The 27,935-nt window shown below is 43.9% G+C and overlaps 4 protein-coding genes across 11 annotated transcripts; 2 read left to right on the forward strand and 2 right to left on the reverse strand.

Moving 5' to 3' along the window:
• Positions 1-832: 832 nt before the first annotated feature.
• si:ch211-212k18.5 (sal-like protein 3) lies at positions 833-10,167 on the reverse strand. 3 transcript variants are annotated; one of them, XR_005077499.1, is made up of 5 exons: positions 9,761-10,167; positions 4,782-8,071; positions 4,543-4,675; positions 1,226-1,387; positions 845-983 (listed from the first exon to the last, which is right to left on the reverse strand). XR_005077499.1 is itself a non-coding variant. In XM_037113398.1 (4 exons), the coding sequence occupies exons 1-4, from the start codon at positions 9,834-9,836 to the stop codon at positions 1,380-1,382; spliced, it is 3,507 nt and encodes a 1,168-aa protein (XP_036969293.1). In that variant the 5' UTR covers positions 9,837-10,167; the 3' UTR covers positions 833-1,379. The 3 variants fall into 3 exon arrangements, 2 of the variants coding, with proteins under 2 accessions (XP_036969293.1, XP_036969291.1); XM_037113398.1 differs by having other exon boundaries at positions 833-1,387; XM_037113396.1 differs by lacking the exons at positions 845-983; positions 1,226-1,387 and having other exon boundaries at positions 3,209-4,675.
• Positions 10,168-12,632: 2,465 nt separating this feature from the next.
• LOC119027292 (E3 ubiquitin-protein ligase CCNB1IP1) lies at positions 12,633-15,409 on the forward strand. 4 transcript variants are annotated; one of them, XM_037112370.1, is made up of 5 exons: positions 12,633-12,702; positions 13,611-13,915; positions 14,032-14,178; positions 14,477-14,654; positions 14,978-15,409. In XM_037112370.1, the coding sequence occupies exons 2-5, from the start codon at positions 13,619-13,621 to the stop codon at positions 15,220-15,222; spliced, it is 867 nt and encodes a 288-aa protein (XP_036968265.1). In that variant the 5' UTR covers positions 12,633-12,702; positions 13,611-13,618; the 3' UTR covers positions 15,223-15,409. The 4 variants fall into 4 exon arrangements, with proteins under 4 accessions (XP_036968265.1, XP_036968263.1, XP_036968262.1 ...); XM_037112368.1 differs by having other exon boundaries at positions 12,684-12,760; XM_037112367.1 differs by lacking the exon at positions 12,633-12,702 and adding an exon at positions 12,767-13,054.
• Positions 15,410-16,429: 1,020 nt separating this feature from the next.
• Positions 16,430-21,763, reverse strand: ttc5 (tetratricopeptide repeat domain 5). 3 transcript variants are annotated; one of them, XM_037112364.1, is made up of 10 exons: positions 21,655-21,763; positions 21,083-21,173; positions 19,745-19,877; positions 19,440-19,651; positions 19,068-19,218; positions 18,524-18,615; positions 18,232-18,435; positions 17,199-17,413; positions 16,945-17,089; positions 16,430-16,849 (listed from the first exon to the last, which is right to left on the reverse strand). In XM_037112364.1, exons 1-10 carry the CDS (start codon positions 21,717-21,719, stop codon positions 16,730-16,732), a joined length of 1,428 nt encoding a protein of 475 aa, XP_036968259.1. In that variant the 5' UTR covers positions 21,720-21,763; the 3' UTR covers positions 16,430-16,729. The 3 variants fall into 3 exon arrangements, with proteins under 3 accessions (XP_036968259.1, XP_036968261.1, XP_036968260.1); XM_037112366.1 differs by lacking the exon at positions 21,655-21,763 and adding an exon at positions 21,323-21,419; XM_037112365.1 differs by lacking the exon at positions 21,655-21,763 and adding an exon at positions 21,323-21,377 and having other exon boundaries at positions 21,083-21,193.
• mettl3 (methyltransferase like 3) lies at positions 21,551-26,577 on the forward strand. Its single transcript, XM_037112363.1, has 11 exons — positions 21,551-21,799; positions 22,661-22,851; positions 22,970-23,422; positions 23,543-23,718; positions 24,744-24,957; positions 25,033-25,220; positions 25,548-25,586; positions 25,676-25,784; positions 25,965-26,030; positions 26,140-26,252; positions 26,345-26,577. Exons 1-11 carry the CDS (start codon positions 21,697-21,699, stop codon positions 26,457-26,459), a joined length of 1,767 nt encoding a protein of 588 aa, XP_036968258.1. The 5' UTR covers positions 21,551-21,696; the 3' UTR covers positions 26,460-26,577.
• The last annotated feature ends 1,358 nt before the right edge of the window (positions 26,578-27,935 follow it).

Raw genomic sequence — 27,935 nt, forward strand, 5'->3', positions numbered from 1 at the left:
CAACGAGTTAAGGGTTTTATTGTATGTGTTATATTGTTATAATTAAAATAAATGAGGCGTTAAGACGCACATATGAGCAGTGCCGTTAAGTAAATGATACTAGTTGCTTTACGGAGTCAAAGGTTCAGTGCAAGATATTCTAAACAAATAATATAAGATATATTTTAATTATGATAGATTAAGCTACACAGTTGTGAAGGACTGAAACTGCCTGAAACATAAATAATGGCTTAATAAATAAATGTTAAAAATATGGTATTAAATGCATCAAAAATTATATGAATTATTTTTTATTTTATTTTTTATGCGATATTTTATTTGATTTAACTAAAATGCTTCTGTATTCATTTAATGTTATATCTAATTTATTCATTTATTAATTTTCTGAAATGTATTTTAGTTTATTTATTCATCCCTTTCCGGCTTGCCTTTTGCAACACAGCTGATAAAATAATGTATGAAAATACATACATACATGAAAAAATGAAAATAAAATTGTCCAACAATATATAGAAAACATATGTGAATCAAAACACAACTGTCAATTGAGGTCAAATTGATTAATGCTCATGTTTATTTATTTATTTTGATGTTTGATTTTGGCAGTTTTAGTCCTCCATACATAGTAGGCTATACAGTATAAGCAGTTCAAATCAGCCTAGCCTTTTCCAGCTCGAACATCACTTACGTGTAACAATGACTAATCTTATAGATTTGTGGTATAATATACAATATTATGAAATGAGCTATTCTCCATTATGAGTTCCTTTACTTTGATACTATAAGTATGTTTTGATACAGATACGTCTGTATTTCATTAAAGGTTTGAATGCAGGACTTCTACTTGTAACAGAGTATTCCTGCGCTGTGGTATATTCATACTTTTACTTGAGTAAAATACCTGACCACTGTGTATTATGTATGTTTAAGTAAGCCTCTGCTGATGTGACAGTGTCTGCATGTATAGATCGCTCTAGAAATCACTGTGGAAAGATAGCATGCAAGGGATAAGTGCACAAATGTTTAATCTGCCTCTACATATCAGAGAAATCAAATGTAATCAAATTGTAATACTAGCCTATAGTACCAGCACAAATGAGGTCAAATTAGATAAAAACACACACATGTATTAATTTACAGGATATGCAAAAATAATGATGTGATATTTGTGCCAGTGACAAGTAGTGCAGAAAAATATAGACCATGTGCTGTCATAGTGTCTTACTGTGGTAGATGGATGTCCAAACTATGGCCCACAGCTCCCTCTTGTGGATTTGAAAAGCTCTGAAGGACACAGAACTGCTGCGTTCCTCTGAAGTGGAGTTTGCTCTGACTTCAGCATGCCTTCTAACCAACCCACCCAGGGTGATTTATCATCCCTACATCCCTGCAAAGTGTTTGAATTGGATTCAGTGTGCAGTTTTATTAACTCTGGGAGTTTTAATTAGCTCAAGCCTTTACAAGCCTGCAAGCCAGACCTGACAAATTAAGACTATTATAATTAAAATTAGAATGTCACAGTTCCTCAGCAGTGTTACTCCTTACTACACTTAAAATTGACATCTGAGCACTGATCATGAGAAAACATCAACTGAGATTATCACGAACATCCTCACATAAATGGCTTGAGAGGCTTTGTTTTAAAATCACAATTTAAATGGGATGTGTTTGAATGATACCGATTCCAAATTTCCAAAAGGGAGATGAGGTTACCCTTATTTATATATCCTTTATTTGTGTAGGAACACTCTGATTGACGCTTGCTTTTTAAGGATTCTGCATTTTAAAGTTTAAAGAATATTTGATCATTACTGGGATCATGAATCACAATTATGTTATTACATTTTCATGTCGTACCATGCTTAGTTGAATGTAGCTATAACAATGTTTTAAGTGTTAATTAATGTACTGTATATATCATCAATCATATATTGAAGACATATTTTGTTTCATTACCGTTGTGTTATGCAATATTATCATTAATTATATGTTTGTAGGCTAAACAAGCCTCTACTAATGGTTGCCCACAAGAGGCGTTTTAGTTTCCAACAAACACTATGATAATAAAAATACTTATATCTATGTATTATTATTATTATATCTACTTATGAAGAATGTATTCATGTTTAGCTCTATAAAAGGAGGACTGATGTATTATAAACAAATATAAAAAGTCTTTCATGAAACCAATCATGAAACAAATCATGAAAAAAAACACACTTATCTATGTGATGATGGTCACATTGTGTGTGGCAGCTATAATTACAAAAACCACTTTAATTAACGGCCAATGCCGGATGAACAGCTTCTTTGTCTTCCTAATGCTGATGTTGATTCATCTCTGATTGAAGGCTAAATATGCATGTCACACCACCTTTAACACCTCAAAATACTTTTGTCCTCTCTACTGAAGATGACTGATGTCTGCACAGAGTTGATTAATGCTCACTGATGAGTGATAAATGTGTTACAAGCTTGCGAACATGATCATCATCACACCTGTGGACTATTCACCTTCACCTCCCTGCTTCTTTCTTAAACTGAAAAGTATTAAAATGACTTTTCTTTTTTCCTTTGCTTTCCCTTTTTTGATTGAGACATGTCCCTTGTCGCCCACGGACGCATGTGGACAAACTTCTCACACATGGCTCCTTTCACTTCTTTTGTCCCTTTCCCTGCCCCGAGCATTCTTTTCATTGGTTACCGGTTGTCCTGGTTTCGGGAGCCACTGTAGGCTAAAAACTGGAGGGATTAAAGGCGGCCATTTTGGGGACAGCTGGGCCAGGTTGGTCCCTGTTGCCCCCTGTCCCGCTCCCAGTCACTCTGGGGGGAAGAGGGGTGGCATTGTGTGAGGATTAGAGCTTCCTGTGTGTCAGCTCATTACATGGGGTGGGGGGGAGTACAGGGGTGAGGGGGTGAGCAGAAAGAGTGAGGGAGAGAAATGAAAGAGAAAATGAAAGAGAGTGCGTATGAAAGAGCGTATGACACAGAGAGGGGAGGGCAAGGCAGGGGGAGGGAGGGAGGTGGTGGCCTCTACAGCTGCACCCTCAATCACACTCATACAGGCTCTGATTATCCTTTTCACACATACATACACACACACATACATACACACACACACACACACACACACACACACAGTGCTGGGGAACTGAAACATATTAAAAGACACTGAGGGCAAAAAAAGAGGCAGAATCAGGGGACAGAGAGCCCAGCGCCCCAGACAAAGGATCCAGACACACCGAGAGCTGGAACAAACAAGCCAAAACTGACCAGCACACATGCAGGCGCACACAGAATAAGAGTCATGCAAACAGAATACTTAAACAGATAAATTAATTCACAGGGACGGCTTAAACTGAACCCAGACACACACACAGACACAAAAAAACCTCACCCAAAGCCTGAAGAAACCATAGACAACCAACAAACAGGTCTCCTCTTCACATCCCCATTGTTTTATTTATCGTTTATACATCACATGGGAGGCATGGGAACATATTTTTTCATTGCTACGAAAAAGGGGTTACAAAGGGTGAAGGAAAGCACACAAATACTAAACTGGGCTAAGCAGGAATGCAGTGAGTGTACATCATTTCTGCAGTAGCAGAAAACTCTCAAGTGCTTTGAGAGAGAGAGGAGAGCAGGGGGAAGAGATCGGGGAAAGGAAAGACAAAGGAGGGGGAGTTACAACAGACAGGGTTCATCTTTGTTGTCGATTTGACCTCGGAGATAACAACAAGAATAACCGTTTACAATCATCATTAGGAATCATTTGCTGCGAGCAAAGTTTACAGCTATAAGTACAAGGACTGTTTGCAAAAGTACTGATAATCAAACACAATCATCGTCATCATCATAATCGCTAACACGTGTTTATTAAAGTCGATGTTTCGGTCGGAAGCACAGGACACAGTGCAACTCACAGTGCAACTCAGCACATCAGAAACATGCTTTCAGCAGCATGGCATTAAAGAAAGGAAAGAAGAAAGTAACAATAAAAAGGCATAAAAATTTAACCGCAGCTCATATTTACAAACATTGGCCATTACTAATTTTGGCCTGTTTTGGTATGGAGTTCATCTTGTAAGAATTCTGGACTGTCCTCTTTTTCAAATCAGCTTATACAGTATGTGCTGAAACAGCTATCAGCCAAAAAGCGCCAACAATTAATTCTCATTGTGACAATGCTATGAAGTGTGTACGATAAGGCCTCACCGTGGTCTTTGAAATACAAAAATACATATCTAAAATACTACATTCAGAAATCTCTCGTAATGTTACTACAATGTAACTACAATATAAACTAGATATGCCTACTGCAAAAGGTAAACATGAATTAGAAGTAATTCTAGAAAACAAATGTAATTCTATTAAAAAAATACATTCCCTTGTCAGGACCCTTTAAAGACTGACGGCAGCCAGTTTGACAATGCTAACTCGTCTACACAGTAGCGTCCATAGGCTCATCTGCCACACTAGAAACAACACTTTTTTGTGGAGGATCTGTGCTGTCACCTTTCTCAGGGGATTTAGCCAAACCTTGCTTTTCCTCTTGTTGTCCTGTGTTTTTATTTGCTGAATGTGCACTGCGATCCTCCACAATGTCATTGTCATTGGTTTGAGCCTTGGAGGGGGTGTTGGTCAGCGCTCCAGGATGAGTTTTCATATGGCCCTGTGGAAGACACCACATAATTAAGATTTACTCACAGCTGAAGGAGGATGACATAATCAACTGGACCTATACTTTTGAATCAATTCGCAGTTTCTTCAACTCTTACCTTAAGTCCGCTACGGCTCGCATATGCCTTTCCACACTGGGAGCAGCTATAGGGTTTGTCAGGGCGAGGAGGCTGTGCGTGTAGTGCAGGTGCTGGGACAGGGGGCTCTGGGTCTTCTGAAGGATTTTCTGGTCCTGCATTACTACCCACTCTTGGGGTGTCTTTCTCCGGCTCTGGATCCATCACTTGTGGTGTGACAGTCTCGCTCTTGCTTTTGCTTTGTGCAGCATCTCTCTCTGCAGCCTCCTGTGGTGCACTACCACATGCTTCCTCTACTTCAGGGGTAGCTTTGGGGCTGGCAGTTGGGGTGAGGGAAGGTAAGGGACTTGCAGTTGGGGGTTCAGGATTCGAATCAGGACCTGTTGTGGGTTCATCCTTATTTATTCCTCTATGCGGGACATCATTTTCTACTTCAGGCTTCGAAACACAGAGAGAAAGAGGGGTGTCATCTGACTCTATGTCTCCATTCGCGACAGCTGAATGAGAACTAGCTAAGGGTGCTTTGGAAGGGCTGGTGCTGCCCAGGTCAGCATGGGTCTCCTCCTCAGAGTTCATTGGGCTAACATCAGCTTGGGTGTTGTCTCCCAGATGCAGGGGGTCCTCAGCTCCCTCTGGGGGGGTATTACAGGTCAGAGGTGGGCTAACACTGGGTGTTGAGCGTTCGGATTCATCTGTCTTCGCAGATGTGGCATCAGCAGCTGTGGATTGCTTAGAAGTGGACCCTGAGTTGAGAGCATCCATCGGAGACTTGGAGTTTGTTGTTAAGGCCAGAGGGAGAAGTTGTTGGGCATTAGATGGTGAGCCTATGGAGTCATTCTCACCATCATCAAAGACAGCATTCTGTGTTTCAGTGGCATCCTCAGGAGGTATATCTTCATCTGGTGGTATTTGCCCTCCAAGGTGCAATCGGATATGATGCTGAAGAACCAAGGCATTTGTGAACTTGCGTGGGCACAGTGGGCAGGAGTTCAAAGCTCGTGAGTTAGCCGGTCTTGCACGGTGAGTGGCGAGGTGGGCCCTCAGGCTGCCCTTTGTGGAGAAGGAACGACCACACAGCTTGCAAGGGAACGGCCGCTCTCCCAGATGTGTGGCCTGGTGCAAACGCAAAGCTCTGGGGCAGCTAAGGACACGAAGACACACACCACACTGATTAGCAGCCTGGGCAGTGGGCAGAGAAGGGGTAGTTGTAGTGCCAGAACCTGAGACTCCCTGGCTGGTCACCAGTCCAACAGCATTGGCACTTGGGCTCAGGCCAAGAGCAGCCAACATTTCCCTGCGATAGGCACTGGAGGTGGTGGACAGGTCTTGGCCTTGTGTGTCCCCATCAGGAGTATGTGAGGAGGTGGAGGCACCCCCATGTGGCTGCTTTTCAAGTTTCTGTACCAGGCGCTGCAACTTGGAGGTGTCTGAGGTCTGGGTGGAAGTGGTGGGAGAGGATGAAGAGGTTGAGGAAGTTGATGGTTTAGGGAAAGGTGGGAAAGGGAAGGGTAGCTGATGAGGTGATGTGAGGTGGGATGTGGAGGGGTGGCCCGGGGGCCGGAGAAGTGCAAGGTGGTGAGGGGAGGCACCCCCGGGGAAGAGAATCTTAGGTAGGTGTGCTAGTTGAGAGTATGGGGAGGTTGTATGGAGGGCAGAGTGAGGGGGTGTGTTTTCATCAAATCTTTGCTGCTTTGCTCCTTTGAACTGGCTGCCCATAGAGGAGGATGAGGGTGAAGAGGATGGCAGTACAGTGCTAGATGCACTGGCAGCAGCTGCAGCTGAGGCTCTGTTCAGCTGTAGCAGTGAATGGGCTGTGGACAGCAATGCCATGTCCACTGAGGGGGGCAGAGGTAGAGAGGAAGGCGAGGGACGAGAGGACGTGCCAGACAGAAATCCTAAAGCCATGTTCTCTGTCATCCCGGGAATGCTTCCTTTTACTCCATTAAAGGACTCGTCATCATCAGCACGCCGTTTTCTCCTTCTCTGGATGGCACCAGTTGGTGAGCTACTCTGTGTTTGCTCCGACAATGCTGGGGGCAGCAGGGAGAGGGACAGCTCTGGGTTCTGCTCTCTGTGTCGCAGGAAATGGGCTTTGAGGTTCCCTCTGGTTGTAAAACGGCTCAAGCAGACTGGACACTGGTAGGGCCTTTCACCTGTATGCGACCTCAGATGGATCTGGAGTGATGAATCACTGCTTAACACCTTTCCACAAAAACGGCACACATGTTGAGGGCGTCCTGCTGAGGAGGCAGATCCCAGAGAGGAACTGGGCTGGAGATCCTGGGAATGGCTGGTTGTAGGAAGTGGAGGAGTTGGGAAACTGATACCATTGCTATGACCAAATGAGGAGGTGTTGGAGGATTTTTCGTGGAGGTAGCGTGGCGGTAGGCCCAGTGACAAGGACAGAGGGTGTAGGGAGGCAACAGAGGAGCTCATAGTGGTTGAAATAGATGAGGAAGGTAATGAGGAAGAGGTAGAGGAGGATGGAGGTCTGCTGCCATTCACATGTGAAGCACCTGTTTTTGAGGCAGTTGGCTGGGGGAACAGGGAAGATGGTAGGCCAGTCAAAAGCGATGATGCCGTGGTGACTGGTGTTGCAGTGGAGGGGTGCGTTGGTGATGAAGATGCTGTACCTGTAGACTTCTGGTTGTCTGCACCATTGGCCTGTGTATTATTATCTTGGCCAAAGACAGCTCCTCCAAGCCTTAGAACATGCCTACAGATCTCCTCAGTTATCTGCATCTGGTGAATTTGCCTCTGCTGTAAAACCCTCAGCTCCTCCAAGAGCACTGCCAGGGTCGGCGACACATGGATCTGTCCCTGCTGCCCCGGAGAGTTGGAGGCATGCTGCTGACCTGGACTGGAGCTGTCACGATGAGGTGGCGCACACTGAGAAGATGAGGATGATGAAGAGGAGGAGGAGGTAGTGGTGGTGGCTGAGCTGCCCATTGGTGGGGAGGTCATGGTGGAGTGAGAGTTTCCTTGGTGGGAGAGACTGTGGGAACCTGAGGTTTGACCCAGGGGAGGTGGTGAGTGAGTCTGGGATGACAGCGAGGGGTGAGGAAAGTCTGGGGAAAGGGAAGAGTGCGTGTTGGGGAGGGAGGTGGTGAAGGGGGCAATGTGACTGGGCCAGTGAGGAGGAGGCGAGCTCTCGCTGGGTAAGGAGGGCGCGTGGAGCCCACCAGGGGATGGGCGAGGGGCCAGAGGTGGTTGGCAGTCTTGGAGAGAGGTGGGGGATGAGGAGGAGGACCCTGACGAAGTCACTTCTGAGCCAAGTGATGTTGAAGGTGACTTCATGCCCAGGTGCTCATCTGTGGATTGACAAAAATGAAGAACAAGAGCTTTAAGGCATTTAAACTTAATTTTCTTTTAGCCTGTTTCTTTGCAATATTGAACCCAGATATCCAGATATGTGAACAACAGGCTTCAGTTACAGTGTGTGTTTATTTCATTGCCTCCAGTTATTGTTTACTAATTAAGTTAGCAAATTTGTGTGCATACCAAAAGATCCTCTTACGGCTTCAAAAGAAATGGCCTTGAACAAAATAATAAACAAGTGAAAGAAACTCGACAGTCCATGAGTCTTTGTAATGTCTTGTCTCAATCTGTGCTCTCCGGAGCAAAACTCCTCAAACATCTTGCACACACAAAAAAGCTTACAGACCACCTTGCTGCTATGGCAACACATTTTAGAGGACAATGGGCATCACCAAGACAACCCATAACCCCTCTTAACCCACCCCCTCCCAACAGCAGTTACGTCTTTCATCTCCCTATTCACCCTTCCCCCCTTACGTCACAGTGGAGGTCAAGGGTCAGGCCACGCTAAGGGTTCTGGGCACTGTCCAGACACTGTGATTGGTCAACTAATCTGACCTCTGCTGCTCAGGGGTCAAATTCTTTCAGAATCTTGAGCACAGAGTGAGAAAGAGTAAAAAGAAAAAGAAGGGGGGAGGGTAACAACAATGGAGAGACAAACTAACTATTCCCTCCTGGAGAGATATAGTGATGGAATGAAAGACTGTACCTCTGTGAAATTCCTTCCCTGTGACTTCTTAATAAACCTGAACGAGAAGGAAACTAGAAACTAACTTCCCACACTTACAATTTTAATTTGTGGAAGTTTACCTGCAGAGACACTTAGGAGCTTGCACTTGAGGATATAACCCATTGCAACACACAACAAGTGCGAGAGCAATCTCTGAATCTCTATCCCCTCTGAATCTTTTTTTTCTCATCCATCTGAGCACCCCCCCCAAGTGCGGAGGGGTATACAGTCAATAGGGCTGGGGGGCGAGAAAGAGGGAGAAAGAAAGGGGAGGGAAGTATTGAGAAGGTGGAAAATGGGGGGAGAGGGGTGCATTAGGGAGAAAAGCATGAACGAGGAGCAAAAGAAGAAGAGAATAGAAGGGTGGAAGATTAATCTTTACCAAAAAAACACTGCCTTCCCTTCCCCCCATCTTATTGTTAACAAATAAGAGAGTGCTCTATACTAATCAAAGACCTCCAGCAGTCAGCGCTGAGCAGCCTGTTGGTTTCCTAGAGGACGGACAGCACATGAAAATGGCCACAGATGTATGTTAGTTAATCCTCCTCTATTCACTTCACAGGAACAAGTTTATTGGCCCCGGCCAAAGTGCCTCGGGCCTCCATTTAGTGGGGCCCATTACAGTGAATGACAAAGCAGGAGGGGTTTCTTTAGTTGACAAACTTAGATCTTAAACTTTTTTGTCTGCTAAATCAGGTGCGTTTGTTGGAATGTGGCCATGCATAAATACACGTATTTTTTTTTTTAAATGCCATAAATCAAGACGAAAACGAATAATAAACACACAAATCGTGTTAATCCAAAACCCAAACTTTTTGCCATTGAGGATTTAAAGCGAATTCCGCGTGCAAGGACGTGCGCCATTTGGGTTCCAGGACGCGTCGCCCTCTTTCAACAAATCCCAAGACATAAATCGCATGCACACTTGTAAAAGATTTCTTTCTTTCCTCACCGTGAGATAGCAGCTTCGGGCCCCCCGGATCCGCGTTAACGAGATGCTGGGGTCGCTTCTGCTTCCGGCGTGACATGATTCACGGCGAGTCAGGCAGAGAGGGGGGCATCGGTCGGTCGAATGGCACTAGGCACGTTTGTTTGTTTGTTTTTTTGCGCACTTAGAAGCGCTCCTGAAACCGTCGGAGCATCCAAAGTTTAAAAGTCGCGCAAATCCCGCAACGAAAGGGATGTCCAGCAAATAAAATAAAAAAAAAGGTGTGAGATCGCTTCTGGATGTTAAAAAAAACCAAAACAAAGTTTGGTGGAAGAAAAAAAAAATCACAATAGTACGTGTGTTTGGAAATCCGCAGGTCTGCGCCGTGTCATATGAAGCTGCCGTGAGTGCGTGTGTGGCTGTTTTCTAAAGTCTCCTCTCCCCCAAAAAACTTGTCCAATTTGCGCCCCTCCTCTCCCTCTGCTGCCCCCGCTGCATGCACATACAGGGGACACACACACACACACACGCACACACACATTCACACACAGAACCACTCCTTGTTCTTCAATGATATTTGCATTTCAATGGCGTGTAACACACAGCCTCCCTGGTTCTCTCTTTCTCTTTCTCCCCCAGCTTTATTTATTTTTTCTTTACACACTCGCGCAACAGCTATAAACTTTCAATAAAACATGACAATTAGGCGTCAAAGCATGTGGGTGCCTAAAAAAACAAATCTAAATCTGAACAGGCGGTGGATTGGTGGAGATATGTGTGTGTTTTGTTTTTGTTTTTGTCTTTTTTCCATTCTTTTTTTGGTCACCCTTCGAGGAGAATAAAATCACCATGGGTCAAATTAAGACCGCAGCAACATGTCCAAAAAAAGGGGGTGGGGAACAGGTGACCCATCAGTCAGGTGACATCTGTTTGCGGACCCCCAGGTGAACCGGCTCCTACTGTATAATTCTCGGGTTAATAATGTAATCATAGCCGTGGTAATTGGCTGGCAGGTGGTTTCCGTCGGCAAAGAGTCAGAAATCCGTCTTCCCAGCAGGACGAGGGGCGAGCGGGCGATATTTTTTCTCCCCTTTGATTTTCATAGGGCCAATTATCAGCGCCGGTTGCGGTGCGCGGCCGCTGCGCACAAGTGGGGCCACACAGCCATTCCACATGCATGCGTGTATTTCGTGTGTTATCGCCAGGCGCATAATACCCCTCCATCCCCTCCCTCCCTCCCTGCCCCCCCCCCAAAAAAAAGCATCTTACACTGGAGCTCTATTTAAAAGGCAGAGAATAGATGGGAATCTTTGACAATGGCGTGCTGGACACAGTTGAGTGAGCATCTCCCCTCTCTCACTATGAACCCCCGGATCCACTGCCGCACAGCACAATGCCCCTCTTTCACCCCCCGCCTTTACTCCTGTACCACGTGGAGAAATGGATAAAAGAGAGAGAGAGGGAAAAAAGTGGGAGGAGGTGGTGGAGGAGGACAAGGAAGAGGAGGGGTGGCGGGGGGCTATATTTAAGTAGGTGTCTCGCATTATGCACACATATCCACTCAGGGGCCGTGTGAGAAAACATGGCATTATTTTTGATATGGGGAAGTCATGAAGCGTTAGACTTCATCCAGGTTCACTGATAAAATAAATGGGGGTCCAGCTTGTTTTTAAGATACTTCTCAGATTCTTTACCCAACACTCTACTTAAGTACTAACACCACACTGTTACAGGCGAATGTCCTGTGTCAGAAATGTAGAGTGCAACTAGTAAGTAATCATAAAATGTAATTGAATGAAATAAGTCTAATATATCATGTCATAATCATATCATATAAATCAATTTAAAAAACTATACAAAACATATATCTGTGGCAGGTATATGGAGAAGGAAAGGTTTTGCTCCTATTTATATGTAAAACTGGTAGGTAGTTGAACTGGGATTGATGTTTTTTTTTAATTGGGTAAACAAACTTGGGGTAGTTGTTTGTATTTCAGTTGTAAATAATATTTTTGAGAATTTGTTGTAATAATAAAATGAGCTAAAAGAAGAACGACTTCTACCAATTCCTTTTCGGACACTGTTACCTTTGTGTATTTTTATTGTGTTGTTTAAACTTTGGGTTAGAAATGAATTCATTCATTCATTCATTCATTCATTCATTCATTCATTCAAGTAATAAGATAATTGTGACTCATGCATTAAAGGTGCTAAGAAAAGAATTTTGCATCTGTTTCCCAGCTTGTCAAATAATGACATTTTGGGGTGGCAGCTGACCTGTTCAACAGTTTCAAAATGTCATTAATACAAAATAAATACAACATTTAAAGGATGAGTTTACTCCCCCCTACCAAAAAAAAAAAAAAAAGGAGAAAAAAAAAATCAATCATTCTCAAACTCTTGCTGATGGAAAATTATGTTAAGTCATAGTCCACAAACCATTTCAGCAGCATTGAAGCCAAAGAGCATTGCTGTGTTCTCCTGAACAACTGAGGACTTGTTTGAAAAACTAAAATAATAAAATACAATAACATCACAAGACGGCTCTACATAGCTCATCTGGTGCAATCCAAGAAATGTTATTTAAATTTTCACTGTGTTTCAAAAGTGTAATATACAATGGAGTACAAGTACCTCACTTTTGTAGCCTATTGAAGTACAGTACTTGAGTAAATATAGTACAGCAGTACAGCAGTACCACATTTAAAAAAATATTCCATTAGTCCTGAGTTCAAAATATCAGTAAAGTTTATTAAACGCAGTAATGATAATTAATAAATTAATACATAAATAAATAATCCGCATGTAAATACCATTAACAAACACAGTCCTGATAAATATGATGTAAATGTTTTATAACTGTCTTGAGATTTTACCATCGAGCTTTTGAGTTACAATCAACCAATGAGATTACAGTATTCCCTACAGCGTCACCTGTTGTCACCTGGTGAGTGAAGGACTAACTGGTAGGTTCGGTATTTTTTCGAAATTAAAAAAACGGGACAGAGGCGTTATTCCATCAAGGTGACAGTATCCGTTAACGTTTAACAGAAAGTGGAGTTTTTAAAAGTCAACGTTGTGTCTTTTAAAAGCAGCATTTGAAGAGAAAAGGACGGTTTAGCCTGAGAGCTCATCAATTTACTTGCTAACCTGCTAATGTTAACCTTGACATTAAGCTAGCTACACCTAAGCTCAAGCTTGCTACTCTCTCATTCTGTATAACAAAGTCTTTATATTTGAAGTAGCGTTATTTAATTCATATTTATCTAGTGTTTACATTGTTCATAATTTAAAATATCTAAGAAGACTAAATTAAAGGTAAGTGGAGAGTTAGCGTCACATTAAATTGTTCTAATAGTTTGAGGAGTTAGCTAATGTAATAGCTACAGTGCTGCCAGTAAAATCTATGTGGGTTTGTCAGGTAAACCACAGAAAACAAAAGCTTAAATGTTTTTGACAACCACTTGTTGGCCTTGAAATTTGAAGTTTTACTAGAATACATCAAAATGTATGTTCCAGTTGTCAATTTTAGGATTAAGGAGGAATATTAGCCTGGTATTGACACTAACCTGAGAAGAGAAGTGGGAAAGAAAATCAAAAATAGCTACATTCTTTTGGTACACACATACAAATTCTTTACCCCTGAATTCAGAAATTTCACCAAATAGGACCTTGAATACTTGACACCTCCAAAAATGGGATGTCCAAGCGACACAGAAGCTTGACCTGGCAGAAAAAGACTAATTTAAAAGCCCCCTGGTTGTCATTTGCTTTACACTGACATAGTCAAGGTCTTTCAAAATCAAAATATGTGTGATTGCTCTATAAACTTGTGCTGATCTCCTCTACGGAAATATCCCTGTGCTCTCCGCAGTCTAGGCCATGTCTCTCTGCGACGACACACTCCTGTGTAACTTCCCAAAGTGTCGGACCAAGCTGAACGGATTCGCCTGGGTCACGGCCTGCTCGCATGCGTTCTGCGAGCAGCACGGGTCCGGCGAGCTCAGCCGCTCCCCAGCCATCTGCCCGGCCTGCTCCTCTGCGCTGTCAGGGAAGCTGGACATTGTGAGGACGGAGCTGTCGCCCTCTGAGGAGTACAAAGCCATGGTGCTGGCGGGTCTGCGACCAGACATAGTGCTGGACATCAGTGGCCGGGCTCTGGCCTTCTGGAGCTATCAGGTCGAATATCTTTCTGTCTGTGTGTGAGCAGTGCCAGTCTTCCCTCTGTCTGTGCCTCTGTAGTCGTCCTCTCTTTTCCTGTCAAACACCCAGCCCGTCAGTCTCTTTGTAAACAGGTCCACCAGGAGCACATGTATCAAGAGTACAGTCTGTCACAGGCCGAGTCACAGCTGAAGCAGATGGAGAAGGTGTTGACCCAGCAGAACCAGAGCAGAGAACTGGAGCTCACTGCCATGAAGGGGGAAATCACCTCTCTGAAGAAAGTAAACCACAGTCCTGAAAATCAAGTGCAGATTCATTACCTCACATTTGAAATTTAAACCCTAAGAATGTCACCAAGTCCCAAAATGATTTTAGTCAGGCCTCAAAGAAAGATGTCAGAGAGTAAAATGGGCCTAAGGGGGGAAGTGAGAAGGATATGTCCATGCACATCATCTCTAATTCCCTCTAAGTCAGTCTTAATGTGTGTACTCGATCGTCAAACCTACGTGACAGTTTTGAAAGTTAGAAACGTGACTTCAGGAGAACACGTAGCAACATATAACACACTGCTCCTTTCAGGTGATGGAGGATTATAAAAGGAAGTACAGCGAGGTGTCCGAGAGGCTGATGGAGAGGAACAGGCAGTACCAGAAGCTACAAGGGCTGTATGACTCTCTGAGGCTGCGCAACATGGTGGTGGGTGTGGGGGAAAAAGACACGCTGCCACAACCAGGACCGCATCAGAGCTTCAACGTGGGTAAGAGCAGCAAGTTTACATTATGCAAGCAGGAAAATCTTATCATTGCATAACAAACTGATAGTGACAGCTGATCCTTCAGCTTGTCTTGCAAAATGGTTGACCTTTACTATGAAGTACATTTGGAGGGTTTTCTGTTTGTTTGTGATCTGAATGTTTTTACTGAATTGGTTGTACCCACAGTGATTAATGACAATAGGAAGGAAGCATGGAGAGAGTAACGTTAAATAGCACAGAGGCACACACAGCTGTAGGTGTTTTGTCAAGAAGAGCTGGTCGTCAAGAGAGGACAGTGGGAGTAATGAGCTGATTGTCTATGTCAGGGAATTTGACTCTGTATAACAATGAGAGACATCCGTCTACCCCCTGCTTGTCACCCAGGGGTGACTCGGCAGGCGACTCCCCAGAGAAGCCCACAGTTCCTCTCCATGAGCCACGATGGGGACGGCAGATTCTTCTCCTGCCTGGAGGCGGACGGAGCCAAGACCTTCTTCCAGTTCAGCTCCCCCGCCAGGGAAAGAGGCCGGCCCTTGATCAAGAAGCACTGAGATGGGAGCAGCTTTCATAGCGACTGTGAAACTTAAATGAACAATATTTATTTATATACAGTACGTTAACAACATGTTCTGTTGTTCTAGTATTAATTTAGTTGTCAGCGTTTGGTGTGAGTGTATTATCATAGTATTTTGTTGTTATTTAGAATCCTATAAATGTGTTTTTTGCTAAATAAATAACGTACTCGACTGAAACCAGGAGTGAAATCGCATGGTCTATATTTAGTCACATTTGTATGAAGAAGTTCTTTGACAATGTAAAGACGGTAAACTCACAGAGTGCCGCTTTACAGTCTTCTTGCTTAACGCAGAGTGGGATGTGTCAGATTCACCATAATAAGATGTTATAAACTTCGTTATACGTGCCATGTGAACAGTTTGATTTGTGGTGTCGCGCAAAGTAGAACACCGTTGATGTGTTTATTGTAGTGATGTGGGCCATCCTCAGCAACTGTCTGTGTGTGTTAGGAAACACACAGAGGCCCCGCGCTTCATATTGTGAGTTACGGGAAGTTTTTCACTGCATAATGAATGTTACACGTCAAATGTAAAAAAATAAAAAAAATAAAACATTTAAAATGTTGAATAACAAAAACAGAAAAACAGTAATCCACATTTACACAGATAACGTTCCATGATGTTTCAGAATCTTACTACTTTTTTTGTTGTTTATAAACTCAGTGCTGTAGAAAATCAGTTTAAGGAGTTAGTAAGTAACGATGAATCATTTGTTTGTTACTACAAAATTTTGCATAAAGAATAATTAAATTCATCAGTTTTCTGTCAACAAACAGAAAAATGGGCATAAAGGGCTGAAACACGTCTGCAGGACAGCCGTCCATGCATCCATGCATTTAAATCTTAACATTGGGATTGGGCCAGAGTTTTTCTGCACAGATATTTGAACTATTTGATGAGTGACACCAAAAAGGTAATGTTATAAAACCTCTGATCAGTAGGTCTTTTATACAGAAGACATTTTGACATGTCACCGTAGGAAGAGCACAGGTGTAAATAACAAAATAAATAGCCTTTTAGCTGCTTTAGTTTCAGGTCCCTGTATTGAGCATGCTAACTCACTCGTAAAGAAACCCAACTAAAGCATGTTGTCATGTTCTACTATTAGTAGGAGCGTCACTAAATTCACTTTTGGGGACCCCTGGTGGCTGACGACCCGCTGATTTATAAACTGCTGTTTTCAGACACCACACGGACAATTGCTTTAAGACAAAAGGATTTTCTTTAGGAGTAAAGACACAGTTCTGACATCTCATCGTCACCAATCATCACAGGATAGTTCACGTAGCAACAAACCCATGATATCCCCAGAACAGAATACAAAAAAAGAACAATTTATAAATATTAACAAACCGTGGCTCTAAAGACAAAGTAACAGGGTGACAACTATTTACAAAACAACTTAAAAACAGGCACAGACTTTGGAAACTTCAATAATTATCCAAACTCTTCTTCAGAAATTCAGGGAAAAAAAACATTTGGTCCTTGTGTTTCTCGTTGAGCTCATTCACTCAGGGGCTTGTAGCTGACGGAGGCAGCCAGCTGACTTTGGACGTTTTGCTTCTTGCCGTTGACGATGAGGAGCAGAGGGGAGTCCACTCGTATACTCCTGAAGTCAAACGACTGCCAGGGAGAGAAGACAAAGTCAGTCAGACCAGTTAGAAAGACTCAGGAGGGGAGATTATTGTGTCTGTTGAGCTGCACATGAGAAAACTGACCTCATCTTTATGTGTTATACTGTTTCGCTTGACCTGAGGTTCAGGAATGACTACAGTGTCTCCTATCAGGACGCCCCAGCTGTCTGCTGTGTTGTACACCATCACCACTATACACGTCTCCTCGCTGTCCACCATGCCAAACGTACTGCAGGGAAACAAGGGAATCCAGATTATTCTCTAAACAATCTCACCAACAATCAAAGCCACGGCATCTGGATAAGTGAGCTGATAATGATAAAACAAGCTGCACTCACAAGGCCATGCGACCCTCAGAGGCCAGGCTGAACACCACCTTGCCCAGCGCGGCCACCCCGGCGTTGTGGCCTTGCGTGAGGGAGGAAAGAGTTCGGGGCTCCAGGCTGCCCACGCGGCCCGTCGGGGAACGGAACTCAGGCGAGGAGCAGGGACCCAAGGCCGACGTGCTGAGGTTGGAGAGCATCGTCCGTAACCGACGAGCCTTCACCTTCCCCTGAAGAGGTGGAGAGACTGAAGGTTAGTTAGCAGCGGAGCAAGAGATAAGGCCGTGCTTTGCTGCCACCCTGTGGCGAAAAATGATATTGTCTTTATCAAGACGACAGTGGTCATGACTGTACACATGTAAGGGTCTGTTTCTTGTTACAATTTATAAAAGCAGAAAACTTAGACATAACATTTCATCCAGCATCTTTCTTTTCATTGTTCCCTCTTCACCTTTTTGCCATTATATGAGTTTTCTTTCTGGTGTTAAATCAGCATTGCCTCCATAACGATAATTTATTTTTCTGTGTAGCGATATGTCTTTTTTGAGCTGACGTTTTGTTGACAACAAATTCTACTTGAGCTAAAATGCTAAATCAAACAGTCTGCTGACAGAAAATTAACTGGCAAACATTTCTGTGTAAATCTGATTTACACAATTTTAAGTATTTTAAGTGAAAACTGGATAAAAAGTCACCGTGCCTGGACTCTCAAATGCAAAGCTTTTGTAGTTTTCTTATTCTTCTGGGACAGAAATCTGAACATCTCTGGGTTTTGGATTGCTTACCTGACTAAACATAATAGTTGAAGACTTTCTTCTGGGGCAATGGGAACTTGTGACAGTCACAATTTTCAGACATTAAGGGACCAAATGATTATTCAACTAATCAAGAAAACTAATTACCTTCCTAGTTACTTAATCGGATAGGGGAAAAAATATGACTGAATGTGCCATGACTTTCACCACGTTGCAGATTGTTGTTCTGTCCTTCCATCATGAAACTGTGTATGTCATGTAATGTAAATAAGTGCATTGACAGCTTCTCCCACCTTGTTCTGCAAGAGTTCCGTGACTTTCCTCAGGTACTCCAGCAGCTGCTTCTCCCTCTCTAGAGGCTCCTCCCAGCCCGGGTCGAGCTCCGCCGCTCGGCTGTAGCCGCCGAGTGCCGAGCTGAACATCTCCTCATACTGGAACAGTGTGGATCGGTTGAAGTGCAGCTCTGGGTAACACGAGGCGGCTCTGTCCACTTTCTCCTACGAACACAGAGGAGAAGAATCAAACACTAGTACAGCAGTGCAAGTAGTGATGGATCGACAGACATGTTCAGTGCTCAGTACTCACAGATTGTGCATAGGCACTTAAAGCTTGTTGAGACAACTGTGGATTCTGTCCACAGCTGAAAAACAGGGACACATTGGCGTTTCCCAGTATATCTGTAGAAACAACAACATAAAGAACAGTCTTAGGACATGGAAGTGTATTGATGACAAAAGGTTTGAGAGAGCACAACAAATTCTGGACAGTTGTTTCTTCATCTGCTCTGTCAATTTTCTCCTCAGGCCAACGTGTGAATGCCATATTTTTACCTATATGCCTCATCGTCCAGAGTACAATTTACTCTTGACCAAATGCTGCTCTACGCTTCCATCCGGTGGTTAACAAACACAACTGTCTCGGCTTTTTCTAAACAGGGTGACCCTTCACTTCCAGGTCAAACTGAACAGGTGATGCTCTGCTCTGAGTTTGAGTTTTTGCTCGGACACAGAATTCAAACAGTCACGTTTACTGATAACGACCAGACAGAAAACAAAACAGGTCCGCTACTTCCTCCAGGTCGCTGATAATCAAATTTTTTGCTTGCCACGTACACGGACGCTCTACTCACACCAGGATGTCCCGTCTGTGACGTCCAGCTGGACGGCTTGTCGGGCCATGTCCACGCTCTCCATCACCTGCTTTGCATGTGCGGTGCTGTCCGCTGCCGGCAGCTGTCTCAGCACCATGGACAGGTTACGCAGAGACACTTTGTTCTTGCTCTACAGAGGTGGAAGTAAATTCATTGGTTATAGCCCAAGATTTGTACCTTTGTGTTGTGTTGCCAAACCTTCTAATGGAAGCAGCCAGTACAATACCTTGTGTGTTACTACGTATCTAGGAATGTGGTTCTAAAATGATGGCTTTTAATGTGAAAACCCATGAAAGAGAACGCTTCACTGAGCTGATATCACATCCGTCCCTCTTCCTGTCCTCGCTGTACCTGCTGTAGGGCTCCAGTGAAGCAGTTCTTGGCGCCGATCAGGTCTCCTTTTTTCCAGTACTGCTCCCCTAATGTGTTCCAGCCGTCCACCAGGCCGGGCTCCAGCTTCACGGCGCGGGCAAGGCACTCCTCTGCCGCGGCACTGAAGTCAGGAGCCACGTTCAGACACCTGCCCTTCTGCAGCAGGAACTCTGCTTTGTGTTTAAAATGATCTGCGGGAAGCCGGAAACACAGACATACAGTTGGTGTGACAGACGTTATGCAAATCAAAGGCTGGAGCGCTGTCATGTGAATGCAACACTCACCCTCTTTCTCCTCCAGCTTCTTCAAAGTCTTCTCTATCTCCTTTGCGACATCGCTTTGTTTCCTCCCAGCCTCCTCCACGCCGTGAGTCTCGAAATAGCGATCGCGGAAATTATACAGCTCATCCACCAGCTCCTGTAATGGAAGGAGGGGGAGAAACGTGACCTTTTTGATCTATTTTTAAATCAGTTAAGAATTCATCCAAAAACTGGGACAGCCACGAGCCGTTAGAGATACTTGCACCAATATACCAGCATACTTCTGGTGGTAGTTTGCATTTTTTTTGTTCTTTTGGACAGGTCTGAACCACGGTAAACATGCTACGCCACCTTTTTAGTTTTGTTTAACTGACAATACATCAGCTTTTAAAAAATTATAAGACAAAGACCTTTGTCTATCATGTCTTCAATGCCTGTCATCAATTGAGAAGATGAAGACAAGCTTTCCATGTCTGAGAAATCATCATCAAACCACACCATTGATCTCTTTTTGAAAACACAGTGGTTCCCAGCAGATCGGTAGATTTTACAAGTTGTCAGTTTATTAATCACTAAGAGAACTAATCAGCTCGTTTCAAAGGTGAAAAATAACCCCAGATTTTTTTTTTAATAGAGGGATTACAAGGTGCATGTAGTTTACCAAACAGAGAAGGTCTTTACTGAAAGAATCTATTGAGTTAACCCATTACTTGGGACCAAATTCAGCGTATTGGCGCCTCTGTTGCTTTGATTTTGTACGTGTTGCCCTTTTAAAAACAACCGTGAAATCAGCAACAGGCTGTAATTCATATACCAGAAAATTAAACACAGATTTATCTAAATCTGACAGGCTTTTTTTTTGTAACACTTAATCATCTACGCATCTGCATTTGTTCGAGCAGCCTATAAAATTGTGTAGGGGCTTTCGATGAAGGATGGCTTGAGTGGAAAAACATTTGGTGGTGCATCCACAGTGGTCACGCTCGGTGCATTTAAAAGTCTTCAGGCAAAATTGCAATCTGGTGACTCAGCAAGAAGAGGGATGGATGCAACCAGAGCGTGCACATTTAAAGTCGCTTTTTTTGGCCAGTTCGGTCCGGCACAATAAAGGGAAAGAGGCCGTTTACGCAAAACAATAGAAGTGCCACACATGAATATCACATTACATCAAATATGACGACTAAAAACCAAGAAAGGTCCGTTACTAGCATGACAGTTGCACCCAGTTGTTATAGTAACGACTCTTCCAGCGAGCAAAGTAAGACAAAACGCGACCCTGGCCTCATGAAAGATAAGCAAAACACAACAACTCGGTCACTTTGAGGATCTAAACTTCAGCATAATATAAGTAACATCAAATACCTTCATAATTTCCAGTTCGTTTTTGTCTTTCACTGGCTCACCACTCTTCTCCTCTTCCGCCATCTTTGCGCTAGGTTGCAGCACCAATAGCCTGTCAGCGAAGAAGTGCGGCTGCTTGAGTGAGGCAAAATGCGCCGAGTTAAGAAAAAAGTACAAAAAGTGGAGTTGTAATGTTAATGTAACGTCAGAAAACAGTCATTTCTAATCTATAAATGCACGAATGCAGTAATTTTAGCAAACCGGAAACAGCCTTTCGATTTCAGCGACGCCGGAAGTTGGAGTGGTCCGTACCCAAAATGATTCCGACAAAGTACCTCCTCACAAATTAACAAATTAGATTTTTATTGCACACTTTATCCTTCGACAAAACGAGCTTCCAGTACAGACTGATACAAATATGATAACTTATTAATTTCATGTAATAATATCGCCAGAACTATTCGTTTACACGTCACGACTGATCCGGAACGTCTAATCTCTCGATCAAGATGCTACTCCGACACTTGCCGCCGTGTACCATACATTCTTGGCTCCAAACAAGGCGGACAGTGGTCAACTTTGTGTCTGAATACCGTTTCGTGTGAGCGGTGTCGGTGTTGGCATCACTGCTCGTCATGTCGGACACATGGAGCAACATTCAGGCGCACAAGAAGCAGCTGGACTCTCTGCGGGAGAGGCTGCAGCGGCGGCGGAAGGATCCCGCACAGCTGTCCGGGGGTAGGTTCTGACCAGGGAGCTGGGCCACTAGCTGGGCAGCAACCTGCGACTGTTTATGTTAGCGAGCAATCAGTTGAGTGTGCAACCGATTATTCGGTTAATCGTTGATTCCGTGTATCGTGAAATACGAGGACAAATTCCTGTTTTCTTTGTTACTCTCGGCCGAAGTGATGTCTCAAAATTGTTTGTTTATACGAGCAAACGCTGGAAGTGATAACGTAATCTGGCAGCTGTCAAACTTTCAAACCTATGCCGAATTCTATGACTAAATGGGACGATTAAGACACACCTCTTCGTATTGGATTGTACTGCTACTTCTGTTTTGTATGAGTATTTATTATAAAAATTAAGCATTTCTTATCAATAGATTCCATGTCATGAGACCCAGTGACTCGAAACCGGTGGCGAATTGTATTACTAAGTTGGACAAATAATACACACCTCGTTTGATTACATTTTACTGCTTGTTTTATTTTATATGAATATTTTTATTTTAGTTGTTTCTTCTTTACAATTCTCCTGACAATAAGCAAACATACTTATACTGGCCATCTCAAAACTGTAAAACTATGTTGTTCAGCTTGCTACAACCACTTTACTATGTTGTTGTGTCCTAAAATGAATACATAACACAGCAGAGATCAAAATAATGTTCGACATGAAATCAGATTGACGGTGTTGTCATGTAATTCTTTGGCTTCGCATCATCACGATTGAAAATGGTGCAAAGTATCCTGAAATTCGATCAAACAGGACAGTAAGTTTATGGCAAACGACTAATCTGTTACCCAGATGAGCTAGAAAGCCTCGTCAAGCCTCTTGAAATGGGGTTCTTAACTTCTGTTGTTTCCTCTCGGTCAGATGGTGGCAGCAGCACGGAGGGCTCCACAGCCAGGAGTGACAGCCCGGCTCCATCTGCACCGTTTCAGCCTCAGGAGGAGAAGGAGAAACCGCCAGACCCCGAACTAGAGAAGAGGCTGCTGGGATATCTCTCTGATCTGAGTCTTTCGATGCCAACCGACTCACTCGCCCTCACAAATGAACTCAACAGTGTGAGTCTCTGTCGTGAGCAGAAATGCAAAGTGATTGTGGCAAATTTTACATCATATTAAGAACTTCATATTTCTGTTTTTATAAATTCTCCCTCTCCTGCTTGATTCCCGCTCGCAGTCTGGGACAGATGTCAGTCATGGATGCATCCAGAGCCTGCTGCTAAAGTTTTCCGCCCAGGAGCTCATCGAGGTCCGTCAGCCCACTTCAGCATCTTCTTCTACCGCTTCCTCCCCCTCGATTGTGGTGTCAGTGGACCACACGAAACTGTGGGCCATGATCGGGTCCGTGGCCGGAGCCCAGCGGACCGGAGTCAAGAGGAAGGCGGAAGACCTGACCCACAGTAAAAGAGCTCCAGGCTTCCCGCCCTCGCTCCAGAGCTCGGCCTCTCCTCCGCGCACCTCCTTCACCTCTGTCACACCGGCTTCCTCAACACAGATGGCGGGGCCCTCGGCGTCAGGGAGCGGGGCAGACAAGAAGGGCAGGAGCAGCAAAAACCCGTCGTCTCATTTGGACATGGAGATAGAGAGCCTCCTGAACCAACAGTCCACTAAAGAGCAGCAGAGCAAGAAGGTAAGAAGAAAGAGGAGGCCGACTAATACCTCCTCGCCACAGCACCTCAATTATTGTAAAGGTGAACTAGTTAAAAGCAGAATAGTTTGAAGTTCTGGTGTGAATGTGATTTCATGCCAGGTGAGCAGAGAGATCCTGGAGCTGCTGAACGCCAGCACAGCTAAGGAGCAGTCCATCGTGGAGAAGTTCCGGTCTCGCGGCCGAGCTCAGGTCCAAGAGTTCTGCGACCACGGGACCAAAGAGGAGTGCGTGCGCTCCGGGGACACGCCGCAGCCGTGCACCAAGTTACACTTCCGGTCAGTCTTCCTCAGTGTACTTTTAAAACTGTTCTCTTGTTGGTTTATGTCTGCGTGATGAAGTCTTTTATCAGACACTTCGCAGCAGAAACCTTCGACTGCACAGGTCAGATTGACTCAGATAAATGTGGAGCTTGCTTTACAGTTCAGTGTTTTAACATCTTCCTTTCTGCTTGTTTCTTGTCATCTACCTACTATAGACTGAGAAATAAAGGCATAAATGCAGCAAAGAAATAATAAAAATAAAAGATAAATATCATCTTTGACCTGAAGAGGTCACCATAAACCAGAATATAATACTACTCCTACTGTACACTGCACAGCACATGACAATGTGAAAACAAGACACTGACTTCTCTTGGTCATGATGTAAATAAAGTATTACATTTAAAACTTTGAAAGACCTCAATACGAAACATCACTTTCATTTCAACCAAATGTTTGAAGATACTGCAGCTTATACTAACACAGTATAAAGGTGTATCCGTTAAAATCTACTTGAAGTACGAACAGTATATGTACTCAAGTCCTGAACTTCAGCAAATACACCCACTTACTTCAAACCACACGGCGTACGGTTCTGGTTTGTAACACGTACCTGCTGGCCGGGTCTCAAAATAAGTCTCATCAGGTCAGAAGATGATTAATGAGATATTAAGGAACCAGCAACGCATTTAGCTGCTTATTTTTTGAGAACAACTGCATCAGTTGTATTCCTCCGGGATTTGAAAAATGATCAGAACTAATCTGATACAAGTAGGTCACAAGTAGATGTCTTTTTAAGGGGGCACATGGAAAGAGGGTGCATGTAGGACATATTTATGATTTAATAATCTTCTTCGCTGACATTTGCGCAGGGTAAAAATATTTGGATTATCCTCCCTGGGTTTTTTTATAGGATAGTTTGTGCTTTAGTTTTGTGGATTCTGATTCGAACATGAAGCTGTTGGCATAAAATGACATTACATAAACATTTGCAGTTTACGCAGCTGGTTCACTCTGTGCTCCCCAATGTTCTCGTTCAGGCGCATCATCAACAAGCACACAGACGAGAGCCTCGGCGACTGCTCCTTCCTCAACACCTGTTTCCACATGGACACCTGCAAGTACGTCCACTACGAGATCGACAGCCCCCCGGAGGCCGAGGGGTGCCTGCTGGGGCCCCAGGCCGGGACCACGGAGCTGGGGCTTCACGCGGGGGACGCGGACAGCAACGTGGGCAAACTGTTCCCATCGCAGGTGAGGACGGGTGAGGGAAGAAAATGGAGGGGAGGTGGACAGATGTTGACAGAAGTTTTTTTTTCTTCTTTCCAGTGGATCTGCTGCGATATCCGCTACCTGGACGTGTCCATCCTGGGCAAGTTTGCCGTGGTGATGGCCGACCCTCCGTGGGACATCCACATGGAGCTGCCCTACGGCACGCTGACTGACGACGAGATGAGAAAGCTCAACATTCCCATCCTGCAGGATGACGGCTTCCTCTTCCTCTGGGTCACCGGCAGGTAACTGAAACAATAAGAGGAGGCCTAGTTCTCCAACATCAGGATGGCGTCAGAGTGTCCCACAATGTCAAGGTGTCCCTGAACTAAACACTTACCTGATCACTTTTTCAGCAACACGCCAAAAAAACTCACTACTATATAAACATTCACACACTCATTTGTTTTTGTAGTTTATCACTCAAAAAGTTACAGCTTACTTAGTTTAATCACCTTGTAGTGTTGGGATTTATATCCAATTTAACGATATTAAAACATGGTCCTAACATACAGTTCACATACAGTTTTATCTGCTCAAACTCTTCATCTGCTCAACTTCTCGTCTTGCAGGGCCATGGAGCTGGGCAGAGAGTGTCTCAGCCTGTGGGGGTAAGTTTTTTCCTTCTCTGCATCAACCGCCATCAAAATATTGCATTCATTAGGACACCATTTAATAGAATTTGTTGCTTTTCTCTCAGCTATGACCGAGTGGATGAAATCATCTGGGTGAAAACCAACCAGCTCCAGAGAATCATCCGCACGGGTCGGACCGGCCACTGGCTGAACCACGGGAAGGAGCACTGTCTCGTACGTCGTACTCTCTTCACCTCACATGTTCTCTCTTTTTATTTTTATACTCTTTTCTCGCGTGGTAGTTCGAGACCACGCCCAGTAGCTAGAAGCAGAATACTGGGCTGCCTCAGGCTCATTCTTTGTGTTGTCAGGTGAGGTAATTCATGTGAAAATGTGATGTTTTTTTCTCTTCAGGTGGGTGTGAAGGGAAACCCTCAGGGCTTCAACAGAGGTTTGGACTGCGACGTTATTGTTGCAGAGGTAATCTCCCCTCATACTTTATTTTGTATTTACCCACACGGTGATTTCTACGGCCTGTAAAACGTAACTGTAACGTGATGAAGATTCAGCTGTTCCAACAATATTCCAGGTCCGCTCCACCAGTCACAAACCAGATGAGATCTACGGCATGATCGAGAGACTGTCGCCCGGCACCAGGAAGATCGAGCTTTTCGGTCGACCCCACAACGTCCAGCCCAACTGGTAACACACCGTCACACTTAAGTTGAAAGAGCAAGTAACTAATCTATGTATTTTAAATGCACTGATTGTGGGTTTCCCCCGTCTGCTTGTAGGGTAACCCTTGGAAACCAGCTCGATGGCATTCATCTGTTGGATCCGGACGTCGTGGCCCGGTTTAAGAAGCGCTACCCAGACGGCGTCATCTCCAAACCCAAAAACATGCAGTGATGACTTTTAATCAGTGGTCATGCGCCTGGAGGACTTTTGTCTGTAGTCTGTTTTTGTTCTTGTGTCTTTTTATACCAGTGAACTCATTTCTTAAATAAATGTTGTTAATAAGAAACAATGTCTGTGTCTCGGTGAAGAAAACACTGAAAACCACATGCAGAGATGATGTTTCCGTTCATGACTGTGTGTGATCTGCATCTTTAAAAGCGGCAAAAAAAAATCACATTCACCACCAATAAAAACACAGGAGACCTTTTTAATGTCAGGAGGGTTTTTTTTTGTTATTTTGTTAGTAAACGATGAAGATACTGGTGTTTCGATGTACTGTAGCTTTGAATAGCTCACAGTCACTTGCGTTAAAGGACAGAAATGTATATTTTTTTTTATTTGTCACAGTCATTTGGGGAGCAGTGATTACATTCATATCTGTTCAATTTAGGCAAATACAGAACCCTGTTCATCCTACAGATCAGCGATTAGGGATTGTTTACAAAAATGTAAGTACAGTTTAATATCGAATGCAACCAGGAGGTTTAATTCATTATATTAAGAAAATTAAATAAAATGTTAAAAGAAATTTGAGTGAGATGGAGATAAACATGACAAAACACCTGATAGAAAAAAGTTTTTACTGTGCAGCTCAGTTTACTTCATGCTTAAAAAAGAGGAACTAACAAAGAGGCAAGGAAAAAAAACAAACCTGCAAAAGTTGTCTGCAAATATTATACATAATCAACATGACCTCAACGCATTCGCTTCTAGGATTAAAAAGCTCTGGGGGTTTGTCACAAAGTAGGATTAGACGGTAAACCCGTCACATCGCTCGTGACAACCGCTAGTGATGGAGCCGTTCTTCATCAAACTTTCAGGGTCAGTGCTCATCCTGCTCGGTTAATACCCCCCCGACTCACGTGGGGCCATTATTATCATCAGCGGATTAAAAAATCAACACAAAAGGTGCTGAAATAAAAATGCAGTTAGAAAAAAAAAAAAAAGTTTATCCAAAAGTAATGCACGTTTTGGTGTTGAATGCTGTAAACAAGTCTCTGCTGTCTTCCCCTCTCTCTCTCTCATCAGTGTCATATCCATTCGGGGTCCGTTCCTTTAAAGAGTTCAGTCTCATGAAACTTCTAATGCACGGAGATTGAAAACCAAGTCTGTTTTCTCCCGTCCCTTGGACGATCTGATTTGTCAACAGGAGGGTCTTTGTCAGTGGCAAAGCAATGAGGGGTTAAAAAGCATCTGTAGCTGTGTGCGACTACTGCTGATCACATCTAAAAAGGTGACGATCGATGGGGTTTGAACCGCAGGCTCCTGGTGTGAGTGGGAAAACTCTGATCCTGGAGTCCTCTTCATCTCCTCAGTAGGTGGCGTCCACGGCGTTGATGTTGCTGTCCAGCTGGTGTCTGAAAGACAGCCGGGCCTTGGTGGAGAAGTATATCTGGGAGCCCCGACTCAGGCTCCCCGCTCCCTCGC

The sequence above is a fragment of the Acanthopagrus latus genome, chromosome 10, assembly GCF_904848185.1.
Source record: "Acanthopagrus latus isolate v.2019 chromosome 10, fAcaLat1.1, whole genome shotgun sequence".
NCBI classification, from domain to species: domain Eukaryota; kingdom Metazoa; phylum Chordata; class Actinopteri; order Spariformes; family Sparidae; genus Acanthopagrus; species Acanthopagrus latus.

Coding starts and splice junctions, on each gene's coding strand:
- LOC119027292 (XM_037112370.1), top strand. CDS start 13,619: ATGTCTCTCTGCGACGACACACTCCTGTGTAACTTCCCAAAGTGTCGG. Junction 13,916..14,031: donor TGGCCTTCTGGAGCTATCAG/GTCGAATATCTT, acceptor CTTTGTAAACAG/GTCCACCAGGAGCACATGTA. Junction 14,655..14,977: donor GCATCAGAGCTTCAACGTGG/GTAAGAGCAGCA, acceptor TGTCTATGTCAG/GGAATTTGACTCTGTATAAC.
- ttc5 (XM_037112364.1), bottom strand. CDS start 21,719: ATGTTGCTCCATGTGTCCGACATGACGAGCAGTGATGCCAACACCGAC. Junction 18,616..19,067: donor CACAGACGGGACATCCTGGT/GTGAGTAGAGCG, acceptor TTGTTTCTACAG/ATATACTGGGAAACGCCAAT. Junction 18,436..18,523: donor TAAGTGCCTATGCACAATCT/GTGAGTACTGAG, acceptor CTGTGTTCGTAG/GAGAAAGTGGACAGAGCCGC.
- mettl3 (XM_037112363.1), top strand. CDS start 21,697: ATGTCGGACACATGGAGCAACATTCAGGCGCACAAGAAGCAGCTGGAC. Junction 21,800..22,660: donor TCCCGCACAGCTGTCCGGGG/GTAGGTTCTGAC, acceptor CCTCTCGGTCAG/ATGGTGGCAGCAGCACGGAG. Junction 25,785..25,964: donor ACGGGAAGGAGCACTGTCTC/GTACGTCGTACT, acceptor TTTTCTCTTCAG/GTGGGTGTGAAGGGAAACCC.
- si:ch211-212k18.5 (XM_037113396.1), bottom strand. CDS start 9,836: ATGTCACGCCGGAAGCAGAAGCGACCCCAGCATCTCGTTAACGCGGAT. Junction 8,072..9,760: donor CCCGAAGCTGCTATCTCACG/GTGAGGAAAGAA, acceptor GTCAATCCACAG/ATGAGCACCTGGGCATGAAG. Junction 4,676..4,781: donor CGAGCCGTAGCGGACTTAAG/GTAAGAGTTGAA, acceptor TGTCTTCCACAG/GGCCATATGAAAACTCATCC.